At 47.7% G+C, this 17,766-nt stretch overlaps 1 protein-coding gene across 4 annotated transcripts in view; it reads left to right on the top strand.

Moving 5' to 3' along the window:
- The window catches only part of Frmd6 (FERM domain containing 6), a 72,581-nt gene extending 59,431 nt beyond the window's left edge, over positions 1 to 13,150 (top strand). For all 4 annotated transcript variants that reach the window (XM_038337902.1, XM_038337903.1, XM_038337900.1 and 1 more), the window contains exons 10-14: positions 322 to 496; positions 4,130 to 4,465; positions 5,323 to 5,454; positions 8,471 to 8,562; positions 10,633 to 13,150. In XM_038337902.1, the coding sequence (XP_038193830.1) occupies positions 322 to 496; positions 4,130 to 4,465; positions 5,323 to 5,454; positions 8,471 to 8,562; positions 10,633 to 10,917 (1,020 nt within the window). In that variant the 3' untranslated portion in view covers positions 10,918 to 13,150. The remainder of the gene's footprint in view (positions 1 to 321; positions 497 to 4,129; positions 4,466 to 5,322; positions 5,455 to 8,470; positions 8,563 to 10,632) is intronic.
- Positions 13,151 to 17,766: the final 4,616 nt, after the last annotated feature.

Genomic DNA, 17,766 nt, shown 5'->3' with positions numbered 1-17,766 from the left:
GAAACTCCCACCACATCACCCTTACCTAGGGTCTTGTTGAAGGTGGCAGGTTTCTCAGCCTCGTTTCCCTCCCCAAGAGGTTTATCAATTGGCATGGACACCAGGAATCCATTTCCCAGGTCTCCCAGTCCTGCCTACATGTGTTTAACAAGAGACTCAGTTTCTCTCCACCTGGCATTCATGCAGACAAAGCACCAATACACATAAAATAAAAATAAACAAACTATCTTAAATAAATAAATAAATAAATAAATAAATAGCTTAGGGGACTTTGTTGGGGGAGTTTTCTACCATAATTTGATTTGCGTGTTTTCTCCACAGGGCAAGAAGTTTGAGATCTTGCCCGACGGCCTTCCGTCGGCCAGGAAGCTGGTCTATTACACGGGGTGTCCCACACGCTCCCGGCATCTCCTGCAGCTGCTGAGCAATAGCCACCGCCTCTACATGAACCTGCAGCCGGTCCTGCGCCACCTCCGCAAGCTGGAGGAGAACGAAGGTGGGATGGGTGGGGGTGGTATTGTGGGTCCCACATAGGGAAAGCAAAGATTGCTTTGGCCCACTAGCCTCCTGCTCTCCCCGCCAGGAATGGGGATAGAACTTCAGAGCTCAGTTCTATTCCGGTCTCAGCCCAGGAGGCCCTCCCACTGAGCAGCTACCCAGCCTCCTATTTAGAGTTTCTAGCCCCAGCCTGAAAAGCTTGCAGAGGGCTAGGATGGAACCTTCTGCATCAGAGTCTGACCACACCAGGCCATGGCCTTGCTGTCTACAGGAAGCTGCAGTTCCTCCTAACCTGGTGCTTTCCTTAGGCCCAAGTGGCAGTGAAGATAGATCACAGCTTCTCTGACTGACAGCAGGGAGACCCTCAAGGTGACCGACCCTATAATAATAAAAGTGGGGGAGGCTTTGTCCAGCCAAGAAGTTTGCCCACAGCCGCGTGATGGTTTCATGGAGATGCGGTGAAGCTGAAGAGCGTTTCTGAGGTCCTAGCACTGTTCCTAAGAAGAGGGTGAACTGTGTGGGGAAGGAGGCAGTGTTGGGGCCTCTGGCAGGAGACCTCAGTTTAACAGATTCTGTCTTTGCCATCAGTTACGACACCCCGGGGCCCCTCTGCTTAGTAAATACCAGCTTCTCAGCCCCAAATGCGGTTTGCTGAGCATCGCTTTCAGTTTGTTCCAGAGTCCTATTGTGGTCACTGTCACAGTAATCAGATTAGAAACGGGATGTCTGCCTGGGCCTCAGGATCCAGTGGACCATGTGTTAGCTCTAAGAAGCAACTGCTGGCTCCAGTGCTCCTCTAGCAGCGCAACCTTAAAGACGACAGGCTTCTGACCAACTTCCCTAAAGCCGGGTGTGGTCAGATCTGTGTGGAGAGTCCTTTGTCTGCAATGATGGGAACGTGAATCTCTCCGTCCCATCTGCCACTGGAACTCTCCTGTGGCATCATCCTGGGTCCTGGCTGCTGCTGCAGACTGCCATTGTCCCGTCAGCCTAGCCAACCTCTGGGCTGGCATGGATGTTAAGAGGGATCCTCTCAGGGACAAAAGCACCAAGGAGGAGCCTATGAGAACGGGTGACTCAGCCGGGTGTAGAGCCCATGATTTTCCACCTCTGCCTCATTCCTAAGTGGCCACTGTGGCACCTTAAAAGAGATTTATTTATCACACCAATTCTCAACCCAAAGCATTTTGGTGATGCAGAAGACCTTGAGTGGAACCCTTGAGAGTCTGGTAGATTTGGTGCGGTTACAGAGGATGCTGAGCTCGTGGAGGCCAAGGCATGGTCCCCTTGATGTGTTAGAACTTAAGGGAGCAAATGTTTCAGTCCACTCTGCTGCCGGAGCAGAGCGCTCCAGCCTGGTGATGCAGAGAGAATGTCTGGGAAGCCCAAACAAGGCTGGGCGTCTGGCAGGGACTTCCTGATGCATCATCTGGAAGAGCAAGGAGCAGGCACAGGAGACTGGAGGAGACTCCCACGGTCACATTTGCCCATTAATAAGTACAGAGCTGTCACAGCCTCGTCACCTCCGAACAGCCCCACATCTTACACTGTCTAACACTGATGAAATTTCAACCGGGGTTGAGAGGGGGCGTTCAGAGCATAATAGGGGACTGGAGAAATGATAACGGTACGTGTTGCATCTTTTATTTGGTTCAATTTAAATAAATGATGGGGACTGTATTCCTACAAAAAAAATATACGGGCAATGGTGGTGCACGCCTTTAATCCCAGCACCTGGGAGGCAGAGGCAGGCAGATCTCTGTGAGTTCAAGGCCAGCCTGCTCTACAGAGCTAGTTCCAGGACAGCTAGGACTTACACAAAGAAACCCCATCTCGGCAGGGGGTGGTGATGTTTGTTTATTTTTCCTACTTAGAGGTACCTTCAGGTCTGAAAAAATTCTCACACCAAGTTTCTGTGAGCTAGGTTTATTGCGGATTTACTAATCCACATGTAAAGGCTTTATCATTTTCACCAGAAAAGCCCTTTTTTTGCATTTAGTTGAACATAAAAAGAGGGGGTATTCTTAAATTTCATTTCTACATACCTTTTTAAGATACTACTGTTTCACCATTATTATAGAAAAGGTCACAAAAGTACTTCTTGGGGTTGAGAGAAGGAAAGTGTGCCTAGTGTCTTTAAAATATCATCTAGCCAGTCGGTGGTGCTTGCCTTTAATCTCAGCATCAGCCGAGGCAGGCGATTCTCTGTGAGTTCGAGGCCAGCCTGGTCTACAAAGTGAAACCCAGGACACTAGGGCTGCTGCACAGAGAAACCCTGTCTTGAAAAAAAGAAACAAAAAACATCGTCTCCAGTTACTAGAACGCGTTCTTAGGTCCCAGGTCAGGAAGTCACATTTCCGACATTATAAAATGTAGTCTGGAAAACCTCTGTTCTCCTGGCTTACTCTGTAGAAGGCATGGTGTTCTGATGATTTGGCCGTGAGCTCTTGTGGTCAGGAGGAGGCAGGGGACTGTGAGCTGCATCCCCAGGCCTCCTTTCTTTGTCCTGCCACCCATTGCCTCCAGAGAGCGGGTGGGGGTGCAGGTTCAGGGCTGTGTGCAGACAGAAGGGCTGCAAGTGTTTCCACTTAACCAAGAAGCAAGACAAGTATGTCCATTAACAGGCCCCCAAGATCCCAATTAGTCTGCTAGTCTAAAATTACATCAGTTTAATGTTCCCCAAATGTCCTCTGTCCTTAACATTGGTCTGCTGTGTTTCTTTCTCATCAGTTTTAAGGAGGCTAGACTGTTGCTTTTAAATTTTTCTCACCTGAAACATAAGACTTCCGCAGTGAGCACCACCCCTTAGTTCAGCTGCCCATTTTATGTGTCCATTTGTAACTCCATGTCTGTTTAGTGTTTGCTAAGAGAACTTCCTCAAGTCTGGCTTTCCAGTATCTCCTTTGACTGCTTCAGCCAACATCTGAGGATTTTTTACCAGTCGAAGTTCACCTGGGTGTGGCACGAAGCCATTAGTGATGACCGTGGTAAATAGTGCCTCACTTTCTGGCCAAACTGGAGAAAGTCATTCTTCTTGGATTACTTGAAAAGCTAAGCTTTAGAATCTTTTGAAAGAAATTTTCTGAATAGCTTTGTCTTGTTGGGCTCAGCAACTGAAGGTAATAGGAGACCAAATTGAACAAATGGACACAAAATGAACAGCAGTTAGCATATTGAATAACTAGTCATTGAATGTTTCTAGAGTCCTCTGTGGAGGACCAGATTTTGATATTTAACATGCTGTTATCTGCCAGCTTTGCAGAATGCAGGATGCCATAGTGACTGCCGTGGTAATGTCACCATCACGCTGCCAGGTGATAGGTGTTCTCAGTCACTGAACTCATTGCACTGTGGGACGGTAGCAGTCTGCAAACAGGGAGTGAGTGACACGCCATGACACTCGGAAGGGCTCACATCTCAGGTGTCTGGAGCTTCATAACTGGCCGTTCTAAAGTCCCCCCGAGGGTCTGCTGTGCTGATGTTTATTCCCCACATAGTGTTCCTACAGCAAGCTCCAGCTAGCCGAATTCCTCAGTCACTAGATTCAGAGAGGCTGCCCTTGATCTCAGCCTGGCACTCTCATGCTCTCTGCCTTGGTTGAGCATGCTGCTGAGCTGCGTTTTTCCCACAGAGAAGAAGCAGTACCGGGAATCCTACATCAGTGACAACCTGGACCTTGACATGGACCAGCTGGAAAAGCGGTCCCGTGCCAGCGGGAGCAGCGCCGGCAGCGTGAAGCACAAGCGTCTGTCCCGCCACTCCACGGCCAGCCACAGCAGCTCCCACACCTCCGGCATCGAAGCAGACACTAAGCCCCGCGACCCCGGGCCAGAAGACAGCTGTTCTGGCAGCGCCATGCACCGCAAGCTGAAGACCTGCAGCTCCATGACCAGCCATGGCAGCTCCCACACCTCAGGGGTGGAGAGCGGCGGCAAAGAGCGCCTGGAGGAGGACTCCCAGGACGACGGTAACTCCTGGCACTGCGGCCTTTCCCCAGTTGTCCCGTAGCATTGGTATCTGGTTAGTGACTAAGTAATGGTGGTGGGGAAGTCTGGCCATCTCCCCAGGGACATGGTTGAGTTACCTGTGTCTGTCAGGGACCTTGGCAGCCTCAAGGTTGGCAGCTTGTATGAAGTCAAGGGGACAGAAGTCCTGTAGCCCTTTTGTCCTGTGTTCCTCTTCCTCTGAAACATTGCACCCAGTACATACCGTTAACCCCTAAAGTGTTTCCTTGAGTATTCCCCATGCCACCGGAACTACAGGGAGTATAAAAGAAACACGGAACGTAGCTGCTAGGAAATTGCTCCCCGTGGAGAGAACGCAGCAGATGCCAGCCTGTGTCTGCCAGATGTAGCATTTGTTTGCTTCCTTTGTTCTGTTTCACATGAGATCTGTGACATCTGGGCTTGATGAAAACAGACAAACACGATTGACTCTGTTAAGAAAAGCTGCACAACATGTTAGGCCCCTGAACGCTGCACGGGACTCCACAGCAGCCGCTTTGGGGCGCTCAGGTGGGCATGAGTCAGCAGTCCTTGCCCTGGTGCTAATGACCCGTCAGCAGCAGTTAGCCCCGGGTCACTGCAGCATGAAGAGTGGAGCAGTGGATGGCAGATCGTAGCACAGAGGCTGTGGCGGTAACAACATCCTTCAGAAGGAACCTAGACTGAGAGTGTCCCTAGAGTCCCTGCCGCAGAGTTGCGCTCTTGGTTCATTCTCAGTGTGGATGTTTACCTGGCTGCCCTCACAGTGCAGTGTGGCTGTGGGTATGGTCTTCATTTTCCCTGGCATCATTCAGTGTCTTCTTCCCTGCTTCTGTGTCAGAAATAGAGATGTTGGTCGATGACCCCAGGGACCTGGAGCCGATGACAGAAGAGTCACTGGAAGTCAGCCCCGACGTGTGCATCTACATCACAGAGGACATGCTCCTGTCAAGGAAGCTGAATGGACACTCGGGTGAGCTCTCACAGCAACCCACAAGCGTGTGACTCTGAGACTAGGAGAGTGGGCATGCTCAGTTCACCAGGGAGAACAGCCACTCCGGGTCACTTGACCATCACAAGGCCAGGTGCCGTCCATGGAAAGTGTGTGTGTGTCTGTGTGTGTGTCTGTGTGTGTCTGTGTGTGTGTGTGTTGGAGGGAGCAAATACCAGGAAGGAGCATTAGCAGCTTTTACACAGGCTGTGGACCACGCTGTGCTATAGGGTGACTGACTTTCTTTTCTTTCCTTCTCCCATCTCCCTCCTTGGTATTATCAGCCTGATAGAGAACCCTATGGCCCCAGAGGGAACCTTGGAGACCCTTCAGTCTGGCCTCTTTCCTTTTGTACATGAGAAATACATAGAGATTAAAGAGACAAGTGTCCATGGCTAGAAATAGGAGTCAGGTCTCCAGGTTCGGTCTGTGTCCCCCACTGTATTATATGAAGAAAAGAATCTGCAAGAAAAACCAGCGTAGTTTTTTGATAGTCTTTTTTTTTTTTCTCTTTTGTTGTTGTTTGAGACAGGCTTTCTCTGTCTCCAATTCCAGGCTCCCCTAGAATTTGCTCTGTGGACCATGCTGTCATTCACAGAGGTGGACATTCTTAAATTGCATATTTGCATGAATTCCTGTAGAAAACGTGCCTTCACAGTAACTTCAACACTAGGGTTATATAATATTCTGTAATGCATATTTCCACCATCTGAAGTCAACAGTGTGAGTTTGTTTTAAAACCTCTATGTGCCTCTATCATGGTTCTGTTCTTTAGGCATAAGATTTGGGGACCCGGGGGCTAGTGAGATGTCTCAGTGGTTAAGAGCACTGACTGCTCCTCCAGAGGACCCGGGTTCAATTCCCAGCACCCACATGACAGCTTGCAGCCGTCTGTAGCTCCAATTCAAGAGAATCTGACATCATTATACCAATGTGCATGAAATAAAGTTAAATAAAGTTTTTTAAAAAAAAAAGATTTGGGGACCCAGCTCTGTAAAGGGACCCTGGATCCTTATCCCCCAACCACTTTCAGCTTTGATCAAGGGAGAGGCTCTTCCATCTGTCTCTCTGAGTGGCGGACACCAGCCGTCAGAGGGAAACTAGACAGACTCACAGTCACCTTCATCCCGCCTCCTACTGTACAAGAGCACAAGGAACAATCCCTTGCAGAATCCCTTTTGCTCACCCAGCCTAAGCACACTTGTAGATGCTCAGCCCAAACCGTGGCCAACCCACCCGCGGTGGAGATGGAGCTTCCTCTCCACACCAGCCCAGGTTCACGATGCTGGGCCAGCCTTGGTGTCTCCTGCCCATTCTCATTGTGTGGAAATCCTCAGCCGTGTGCATGGGATAAGTGTGTGGGAAGTGCTGCGTAGTTATGTTTGTAAAAAGAAAATGATTTGAAGCAGTATACACAAAATGCCCATGAGAGTAGAGTATGTATGCGGGGCCACTAGCAAGGGCTTTGTATTTGTATGTTTCTGCTTTCAATTTTCATGAGATTACTAATTTTGTAATTTTGAATAGAAACAGAATTTAAATAGAATGGCTGTTAATATTTGATATACCTTTTTAACAGTGAAAAGGGCAAACAGTGACCAGTTGAATTGTCCGATCCCTAGACATTGAAGATAGCCTTTGCATGAGTTTTCGAAGGATACTATACAGAATTAAAAGCTAGGCAGCAGAAATACGAGTTATGTAAAAGAGATACAACTGAAACCGTTTACATAGAACACATGAAAACGTGACTTTGATGGGGTCACGGGTGCTTTCAGTTTCTCCCCGTGCCACCCCAGTTCTCCACTTTCTCTACCACATGAGCATGGCCTTTGCACTCTCGTGGTGGACTGAGGACTGATAAGGGCAGCCGTGCCTGACTCTGACTTCCTCAGTGGTGGGTCTGAGCATGGAGGAGTGCTCACGGGCATAGGAGCCAGAACATTACCAGGAGCCCACACAGAATCATCCTACATACCCAGTGGTGCGCGAGCCCTTCAGTCCTGTGGGATCTATTCAGGGGCTCACACTGCATCCCAAGCAAGAGCATCTAAAGCGCCTGTGTCTAAGCCAGGAATGGCTTCACGGTTTATGTTTCAGTTGAGCTGCTTACTGAGTCCTCTGTATTTACAAGGTGCATGCTAGGCTCTGTAGGCTGCTGGCGGTGGTATGGTGGGGGTGTATGTCCCTCTGAGCCATTGTCTTTATGCCTCTGCTGGTCCTCGCTTGCTTCAGTGGTGTTTGGTCCAATATCCAGCACGGGTTGGTGATTTTAGCCTCTGGAACGTTTTTGGAGAGTGCATCACTCCTATGTTAAAGTCGGAAAGGAGACTATCATCCTTGCATTTCTGGTCCTGGAAATGGAGGTTTCCTCGAGGCCCGGAGGTGATTAAGGGCTGCGCTGATCTCTGAGATCCAGTGCTGAGTTCTCACTGCGATCTCCATCTTGCTCTCTTCCCACTGGGATCTGCCATCGGGGCTGTGGTCATAGTGACCTGTTTGCCAGCGGGAGCTCCTGACCCTTTTTGTCCATTACTGTTTAACCATCACGAAAATGCTAGTTGAGTAGCGGCCCTGTTTGTAAAAGGAAGCTAATGAGATGTGGGGAGACTTGAGAATTGGCCAGGATACGCAGTCAGTTAATTATCTGGGCAGGTTCCAGCCCCCAGCCCACCTGATCTCAGAGGCCGACGTCCTCACACCTAATGTCCACATAGACCCAAAGCTAGGAGATTATATTGGTGCTGCACACTGTGGTATGTGGAGAGGAAAAGAGGCCTCTTCACGCCTAAGGCCCCCATCTCACGCTATGAACAACTTACTCCTGAAGCTTTCCACCCCAGTGACCCTTACTCGTCACCCTCTGCTTCCTAGCAAAGAGTGGGTGCCACTAGCTATGAGCCACTGGGGAGTCACCATCAGAGTCCTCGGTAATGGTCACAGCTGACCTTGTCAGAAAATGTAGAGGAGGTTCATTGTTCTTTCTGTTCTACCTCAGGGTTAATTGTGAAAGAAATCAGCTCTTCCACCTCCAGCTCTTCAGAAACGGTTGTCAAGCTGCGTGGACAGAGCACCGACTCCCTTCCACAGGTACTGGGCATTGAAACCTTTATACAGTGAACTGGATTTAGAGGCATTCTGCCTTCATAGGGTTTCTATTGCTGTAAAGAGACACATTGACCACGGCAACTCTTATAAAGGAAGACATGTAATTGGAGCTGGCTTATTGTTCAAAAGTTTAGTCCGTTATCAGCATGGCAGGAAAACATGGCAGAAAGCAGGCAGACATGGTCCTGAAGAGGAGCTGAGAGTTCTATATCATGATCCACAGGCAGCAGGAAGTGAACTGTGGGCCAAACTGGGTATAGCTTGAGCATATAAGACCTCAAAGCCCACCTTCACAGTGATGCACTTCCTCCAACAAGGCCACACCTCCTAATAGTGCCAATCATTCCTATTCAGACCATCACATGCTTACATAGGACTGCAGTTCATACAAATGAGCAAAAAACAGCCAGAAGGAAACAAGTCATGACCAGTTACATACAGCTCACTATATTCTGAATTTATTTGCATCTTGCTTGATATTTCCCCTTATATTTGGGTTTTATTTGAATAATTTTGTACTTTGTCACCCACTCTCTTTAGGTGGGAACCTCTGGTCAGTAGGGTTCTGGATAATTGCTTGTGTGCACCTGAGAAGGTGTATGTTTGTGTTAGTGTGTGTTGTGGTTAACTGGCCACCTCAGCAGATGGGAAGATCATTGTTGAGTGTGTAACTAGCAGGGCAGTTTCACTGAATTTCCAAAGTGCGCTGAGCTCCACTGTCTGCCCGCTGTGGCCGCTGGTACAACTCTTTTAAAATGTATACATACTTACATAATTCTAGAATTCCCGATATTAAACAGTACTTGTAGCATGGAAAATTGGAACCCAAGTTCTGCCACCCCACATATACTACACTGTACACGATGTCACAGGTATCACAGCTAAGCAGCAAATGCCAAACCTACAGCTCTCGGACATTTGTGTGCCTTGAGGGTTTCTGATAATAACCAAATAATTCCATGTCTGAGCTCCTTTTGAGACCTGGGAAGACTATATCAAGTTTAAGGGGACATTCCATATAGCCAGTGTCTCTCATATGTGACCCTTTTTAGCAAAATATGCTCCTGGAATGTTAATGTCTAGAAAAGTGGTGTCTTTTTCCAACAAGATATTCCTTGTGGTGCCAAACAACAAGCTTAAACTATCTAGTTTCTTCACATCACCTAGTAAGCATCTCCCATTTGTGTTACTCTCCGAGCCAGTGTTAACTTCTCTACTACACCAGGACCACTTGGATAATGAATTCAAAAGGCCTGCCACCTACTGGTAGCATTTGGAAGGACAGGCCCTCTCTGAGTGGCCAGAACTGCTGGGTTTTTTTTTTTTTTTTCATTCTGCATTTCAAAATTTATTTTTTATTAGTGTGCATGTGTGTGCACATGCATGCAGGTACCTGTAGAGGACAGAAGAGAGTGGCAGGTCTCAGGAGCCAGAGTTACAAGCCGTAATAAGCCACTGCTGTGGGCACTGGGAACTGAACCGGGTTTTCTGCAAGAGCAGCCCGTGCTCTTAACAGCTAAGCCGTCTTTGCAGCCCAGTTTCCTCCCAGCTTTCAGCAGCAAGAGCTCAATATTCTGGACTCTAGAACTTGCTTCTTCAAGCTGTGTTTCTTGAGTGATAATTGCTTTTCCATTTCTTATTAAAATATTAATAGACACAAACAGGAAGAGTGTTAGCAAGTTGAACTGCCCTATCCTGATGGAAGAAAAAGAAAGAAAAACAGTATTTTTATCTTTTTAGCCTTCTTTTGCAGTAATTGCTGGATTCCTCAAGTGCTAGGAGTAGTTGCCCACCTGTCTTTGGTTGGCTGTTTACACTGGGGAGGGACACTACGTAGTTTGTACCAGCTGAGTATCTAGGCAGAATACAGGCACACTGAAATAGTCGATCGAAGTTCCTTCCTGCAGAAGCCGTGGGTAGGAAAGCACTTTGTAACATGGAAGGACTGCTTGACATTTTGTGCTTTTGCTGCGTCTCTCTCTGCTGGCCGGAGACACTGCCTTTCCAGGCAGTCCACATCCCTGCATCTTCTCCCCTTCCCTTGTCTTGTAGACAATATGTCGGAAACCAAAGACTTCCACCGATCGACACAGCCTGAGCCTCGATGACATCAGGCTGTACCAGAAAGACTTCCTGCGCATCGCAGGTCTGTGTCAGGACACTGCCCAGAGTTACACCTTCGGGTGTGGCCACGGCCTGGAGGAGGACGGCCTCTACTGCAACAGCTGCTTGGCTCAGCAGTGCGTCAACATCCAGGACACTTTCCCAGTCAAAAGAACCAGCAAATACTTCTCCCTGGACCTCACTCACGACGAGGTCCCAGAGTTCGTCGTATAAGCCCCGCTGCGGGCAGCCCTGCGGGCAGCTGCTGTCTGCTGGAGGCTGTGGAGTCCGAGGTCCTTCACATATTATTTGTGCCATACATATTTTTTCACCCCAAACTTAGCTCTTTCTTTATAATATCCATGATGGAAACGAAAGCCTTGGGACAATGCACTTTAAGTATTATGCAGAGGTAAAAGATACACAGAATGTAAAAGGCAGACAAGTGCCCCATGTTTATTGACCCTTTCAGGGGGAAGTGTGCTTTAGAGCTTGCCCAGCTTCCAGGCTTAGGCTGTGGTGTGTGTGTTCATCCCTTGTTTTCTAGTTCAAATACGTTATTCACATGGAAGATGTTAGGCTTATCTGTTTGTTTTTTTTTTTTTTAAGCCACTCCCTCATGGAGCGCTTATGTCTTGAGGGAGGACAGATGGAAGTTCTCTCTTCTTTTACAGAGTTGTTCTTAGGTCTATAGCCATGGCTGCCTCACAGAGGCTGGCCCAAAATGAACACCGACGGAGTGGTGGGAGTCTGGGGTTCTAGCCAAAGATGCGTGTACAATGGAAGAGCTACTCAGAGCCTGGAAGATGCGAGCTGGGACTCCTTCACACAGTGCCACGCCCACTGTGCTGGTCTTCCAGGAAGCTCTGGGATTCGCTTGTGTCCATGACATGGTGCGTTTTTGTGGAGTTTACAAAGCTGGTATATGTTAAAAGCAGTGGAAATGTCTTAGAAAAAGTTTGCTTGGTGGTATTTTCTTTGTTGTTTTTTTTATGGTGGCAATGCTAGTTTCTGCTTTAAAAAGATACCCTAACTGTGTGTATATGTCACACATGTATAGATACATGGAACCCTGTGTGCTCATATGTGTTAAAAACCTAATGACTCTTCATTTGGATTTCCGTGTATGTCTCGCACACATAGAATTCCTTGTTTAGTGTTGAGGATACATTATTGAGATGATGGTAGGCGCAGACAATCAGTTGATAAATGTAGAGTCAAGAGTGACTTTCCTTGTGTGCCTTTGGCCAGAGTCCCAACCCCGACTGCATCATAAGACTTCCTCTGGGGAGCTTTTAAGACAAGCCTGGGTCCGACCCCAGGTCAGTTTAAATCAGTCTCTTGTGGATGGGGCCCGGGTGACACTGTCTTTCCTTGTAAAGTTTACCAGGCAGAAGTAATGCACAGTAGGATTGGAACCCACTGATCCAAGAGTGTATTTTTATTAACTTTGAAATGAAAGTATACAGGGGATATTAGTGATAGTGAATGGGCCATGTTTAAGAAGATGGTCACCGCCCTGCTGCTGTTACAGTGTGTGGTGAGAGCAAGCCAGGGGGCGAGTTTAGCGACTTGACACGCAGTGAACTGTTGCTCGCGCTTCAGGAGAGGACTTGACAGCACAACATCTTTCTAGGGGGTGTTTTTAATGATTTAGTATTTTACAGCATTTGTTTACCATATTTTGATACTCCATTTTTGCTATCTGCCAGGTTTTATTAAAAAAAAAAAAACAATGTATTATTTTCTAAAAAAAAAAAAAGCTCATATTTTTCTACAAAATTATGTTTTCAAGTAATGAAGAAATAGACGTAGGGCACGGCAGAACTTAAGCAGTGTTCCCTGTGGGTGGGAGTCAGTGTTACAGAACCGGTGGCGGCCACAGGGCTGCCCCACCACGCTGCCCTCCTGTGCAGGCACAGCTTCCGCAGAATGTCGCCCAGTAACTCTCACCCTCACTGGACCCTTTAAAAAGAAGAACAAAAGAAAAACGTTCTGTGGCCATGACATTATTTTTGCTGTTGTCAAATGCTTTTAGAAGAACCAAAGTCTCTGATACCAGAATATATCTCAGCCTCCTTGCAGAAGGCTGGAAGTTGAAGGGATGACTTAATGACTTCTTTTGCTTATGAGTCATTACATAATCTCACCATTTTTTCATAGACGCTTAGGGGCCAGGCCCTGGTGAAGTTGGTCCTCTTGAGAGCACCGGTCGCCGTGCCCGTGTGTTCCCACGGCCCTCAGCGGCGCTTGCAGATACAAAGATAAAATAGTTGTCTAATTGAGCAGGTCGTGCTCTGTATTCTTTTTCCTCTCTGCTCGAGAATCCAGTCTCCAGGGTTCTGCCAGGGGCGTTGCTTTTCCTTCCCTCTCCTTTGGCTGGATTTGGGAATAGCCTTACAGATTTTTCAAAGAGGAATCCTGCTAGGGAACATTTGTAATTTTGTGGTCCATGGTAGACTCGTACACATGTGAAAACCCACTTTGAGTAATTGACATTTTTGTATTGGGAAATTGTTTTTAAAAATAAAGGAGAAGAAAACGACACAGCTGTTATTGATGCTGCATTGGTTAACATGTCGATGACTGGTACATAGACCAGGTCGGTACATGTCACCGCTCCATGTCACCCGCATTTGTATTTGCCACAGTGAGCTTTATATCTCAGTAAGCTGTAAATAATCCTTTCTGTGAAAGGATCACCATGTCGGGATGATACTGAAAGTATGTTTAAAAAAAAAACTTGCATTATTTTGTAATTATTTCTTATAGGTGTTTCGTGGTGAGATCGGCAGTCAATAAAGTTAACTTTTTGGCCTTTAAGGTGTCTTTTGTTATCCGACTTTGCATTAAGCAGGAACCAAGAAGAAGTGCTTGTATACTTTATTTGTGTTCTTCTGCCCCGCTGTAGAGGATATTTAAGACACCCTCGTGGAGGGCAGTGAGAGAGGATGCTGAGTTCTGCGGTCTGCCAGACCTGTGTTGCCAGATTAGGGCTGTACACGTTAATCCACATGTCTGTGAGGCGGCGAGTCCTGCCAGCTAGGGTGAACCAAGGTTTCGAGGGCTTTCCCAGATACTGTCTCATCAGAGGCGCAAAGCATGTGTGTGTGTGTGTGTGTGTGTGTGTGTGTACATGTGGGTGCACATAGTCCACACTGCCTGTATAGAGGTCAGGTGACAACTTGCAGGGATTCTGGGAATTGCTCTCAGGTTATGGGCTCAGCAGTAAGTACCTTTATCCACTAAGATATCTCCCTGACTGGAAAAAAAAAAGGCAGTAACTTTAGACATTTTAAACTGTCAGTTGTTTTTAAATGGTTGCATTCGCCAAGGCTGGAGGCCCTGAGGCTTAAAGGGAAGAAGCCAGGAATTAGTGTCTAGAGATGATCTCTGCAGAGCCTCGCTTTCCCTCAAAGACAAGACCTTACCTCTGCTCTGATTTTCTCAGCTCCAAAGAGGCAGTAATAATTCAAAGGACTGTTTGAGAAATTAAAGTAATAAGATACCCTGGTGAGGAGGATGAGAAGCAAGAGCTTTCAGAACTTCAGGCATTTAGCTCTTCTGGGATAGAGTCATTGAGAAGCCTAGAGTCCACAGTGAGAGGTGGGATGGGTAGAGGAGTGTGTGTGTGTGTGTGTGTGTGTGTGTGTGTGTGTGTATGTGTGTGTGTGTAACACTCAGGTTTGGAGTTAGGGCCCCAAGCAGGCTAGCAGGCACTGTACCGCTGAGCTGTAGCCCATGGTTTTTGCTTATGTGTGATGTCTGTGTGTGTGTGTGTGTGTGTGTGTGTGTGTGTGTGCATGAATACATGTGTAGGCCCAAAGTTAACACTGTCTTCCCTAATCTTTCTCCACTCTATTGGGGCAGGTCTCATGCTGAACCTGGAAGTCACTAACCTCAGCTAGTCTAGCTAGCCAAACTGCCTAGTCCCTGTCCCTGCCTTCCAAGGACTGGGATTACAGGTGGCCACCACACCTGCCCAGCATTTATGTGGCTTCTGGGATTCCAACCCCCAGTCCTTATGTTTGCAAAGCAAGTGCTTTATCCACCGAGCTAGCCCCCTAGTCTCCACCCTCCCCACCCCACCCTCAAGGCAGGATGTCACTGAGTTGCCCAGGCTGGCCTTAAACTCGTGATCCTCCTGCCTCAGCCTATTGAATGAATTACAGGCCTGTATCAAGCCTAGCTAAAACCAGAACTTTCTAGTGGGGTGTTATTCATGAATGTTGCAGAGTAAATTGAAGAAGTCAATGGGAAAAAAAGTCAGGCTACTTGTTATTCATCCAGTGCTACATCCGTCTTGTCTAATCCTCAGGCGATTGAAGAAATTACCACCTTCATTTCACCACTGAGGAAACAGTGAATCTTGCTCAAGACCCTGTCGCTAGTGAATGGTACCATGGCATTTACATTTTTATGTCTGAGTAATCTTGTTTCCATGTATGTATGAGTACCGTGTGCACGCCTGAAGCCAGCACAGGCCGGAGGAAGCCGCAGGTCCTCTGGATCTGGCATTACAGGTGAGCAGGTGTGTCACCATGTGCTCTGAACTTCTGGGCCATCTCTCCAGCCCCATGAATCAGAGTTTTAAGCCCAAATCTACACAAAACCTTTCCCATTGTACCTACCAACCTAACCAAAGCCCTTAGAGAAAACAGACGCTAAGGAAAAGAACCACATTTTAGGGGTGAAAGTAAAATGTGCTAATTAAGTAATTTGCTTTTTAGCACCCAATATGCCAGGCATGTACAAGGCTCAGGCTTTGCCTTAACCTAAAAGCGATGAAGGATTGGGCATAAAGAATGGGAGAGCAGAGGCTTTGTGGGGGAAGACTATGCTTCAATAGGGGCCTTCTGGCAGGATAGGGCTAGCCAAACAAAGACTTGAAAGTCACAGGGCAGCGGTCTTCTGGGGCCCTGTGAGGACTTCTAGGGACCTGGTGACTCTTCTGCATAGCGGTGAAAGGTCTTTGAGTACGGAGAGAAGACACTGGGCTTTGTTTTGTTTTATTTCCTCGATGGAAGGAGTCACTGACAGATGATACAGAAGGAAAAAAAATGTGTGTTGGTTTGAGATAAACAGCGGAATGGTGCTTACAGATGGTTAGGGAGGGGAAGCCAGACTAGAGAGGATGGTGAGAGTCTGAATGGGATGTGGCCATGAGGTAGCAGAATCCAAGGGCTGTTAGACAGTCTTCTCACCCGCTAAGAGCAGACAGTTGCATGCTTGGCAGAGGGCCTGGGAAGACGACGGTTCTCTACAACTCTATTATGAGTGACAAGTATGGCGTGTGAATACTTTGTTAAAAAAAAAAAAAACAGTCCCAGTGGCTACCGGTTCCCTGCTCTCTTCAGTCTCAGCTGCCCATTACGAAGACCTGTAGAACATAAACCAGCCCTGACCCAGGGCTAGCCTGGGCATCTGGCCAGGTTCCTCCAGGGTAGTTTGAGGTAAACTAAGATGCACAAGAGTTGAGCCTGTTGTCTGGAGCTGAACCTGAGCAGTATGGACCAGTCAGGCTATTGCCCCTAAACTGCCATGATCCTTGCTTGGGATGGGCTGGGTCTCCAAGGCATCCAAGGATACTGCATTTCGCGAGAATAACATTCCTTTGTCAGTACAACTAACTGCTAGAGGGATTCGAGTTCAGCTGAGGCAGTGGGCTCACTGTTCCAGGACATCTGAATACATCTTCCCTCACTAGGGGAGAGTGTTGGGCGCTGGTAACTGAGTGTGAGGGTGGGGACCAGGGAGTGCCGTCAGATGCTCTTAAATCCTCTGCCACCGTTTCATTTGCCTCAGCATTTCTCAGATGCTTTGTGTAGATTTATCCCCAAGCAGAGGATAATGAAAGCAAGCTACTCCACCTAGCCCTTTGATTCTTAAGGCATGCATGTAGAGTCAACACAGAAGCATGACTTTTCAGGAGTCCTGCTCAGATGCCCTGAGCCATTGTAGGTGACAAAGTTAAATACGCTCAAGAGATTAATCGAATTCTATAAACATGGCAGAGCTATAATTAACCACCTTATTACGTGGGCTGGATGTTTACCCATCTGGTGTCAGCTGTAATCAGCCGAGGTCTCCTCCATGCGTCGCCGTCATCACTGATTTTGCTGGAACAGACAGCTCTCAGATGGGAAAGGAATCGTGTTCCAAGTTTGCTTCTAAATTGATCGTCTGACATTTAGAACACACATCCCACTTCCCTTACTGGCCTGCAAATGCCTGCTTCGTCCAGGGATATTATTAGAGATTTTCTTTTTTTTGACATGTGCATTAGTAACCATCTGTCAAAGAGAGTAGGTGGAGTGCCCCCCACAAGCAGAGGTGACCCCCACAAGCAGGTGCAAAGAAGACCCTGCAAGGTGAGAGTGAATCTCAGGTTTCCCTTCGCATGGCTCCTCCTTGCTCAGCTATAACACACAGAGAAATTAGCATCAGGTAAGCCAGGCCAGGTGAAGCACTTGTCTTGGAGCTGAAGAATGTTCACCGTCTCCTCATCCACAACTCCCCAAGTTCAGAGCAGCACTAGAAGATCTGGCATCATGGGAGAAAGGTCTAGAAAACAATCATCTTCAGATCCACAGAGGTGAAAGGAAGGGCTAGGAGCTGCTCAGGGCTTGAAGATTCTACTACCTAAAGGTCTCAGGGTAGGGGAAGTGTTTCAGAAAGGCTAAGGAACTTACGTGAAGGCTTTGAAATGCAACCTCAATATGAACGGGAGCGATGATTAAGCTGATTAATTTTTCAACGTAAAATCCCTGGGCATTAGTGAGACACACCTTTTGATGTGCTTTTGAGGACTTTTTCCCAGGGACGTTTAGCTGAAGGGAGAGAGACATACCTTGAATAGAGGTGGCACCATCCTGTGGACCCAGCCCAAGACTGAATTAAAAAGGAGACCTTTCAGCACGCACACTCGCCCATTAGCTCCAAATGGGTGTCTTAAAAATCAAGGGGCTTCCCCACCTGTCAAAGGGACACAAGCATTCCTCAGCTGCTACAGGCAGGACCCGGTCCCACTGCCACTGGGGTCAGGGTGGATTGTGTCCCCAGAGTCGTGAGTCCTAAGTTGTT

This window comes from Arvicola amphibius, chromosome 7 (genome assembly GCF_903992535.2).
Source record: "Arvicola amphibius chromosome 7, mArvAmp1.2, whole genome shotgun sequence".
NCBI classification, from domain to species: domain Eukaryota; kingdom Metazoa; phylum Chordata; class Mammalia; order Rodentia; family Cricetidae; genus Arvicola; species Arvicola amphibius.
This window is presented reverse-complemented; position numbering and strand designations above follow the sequence as displayed.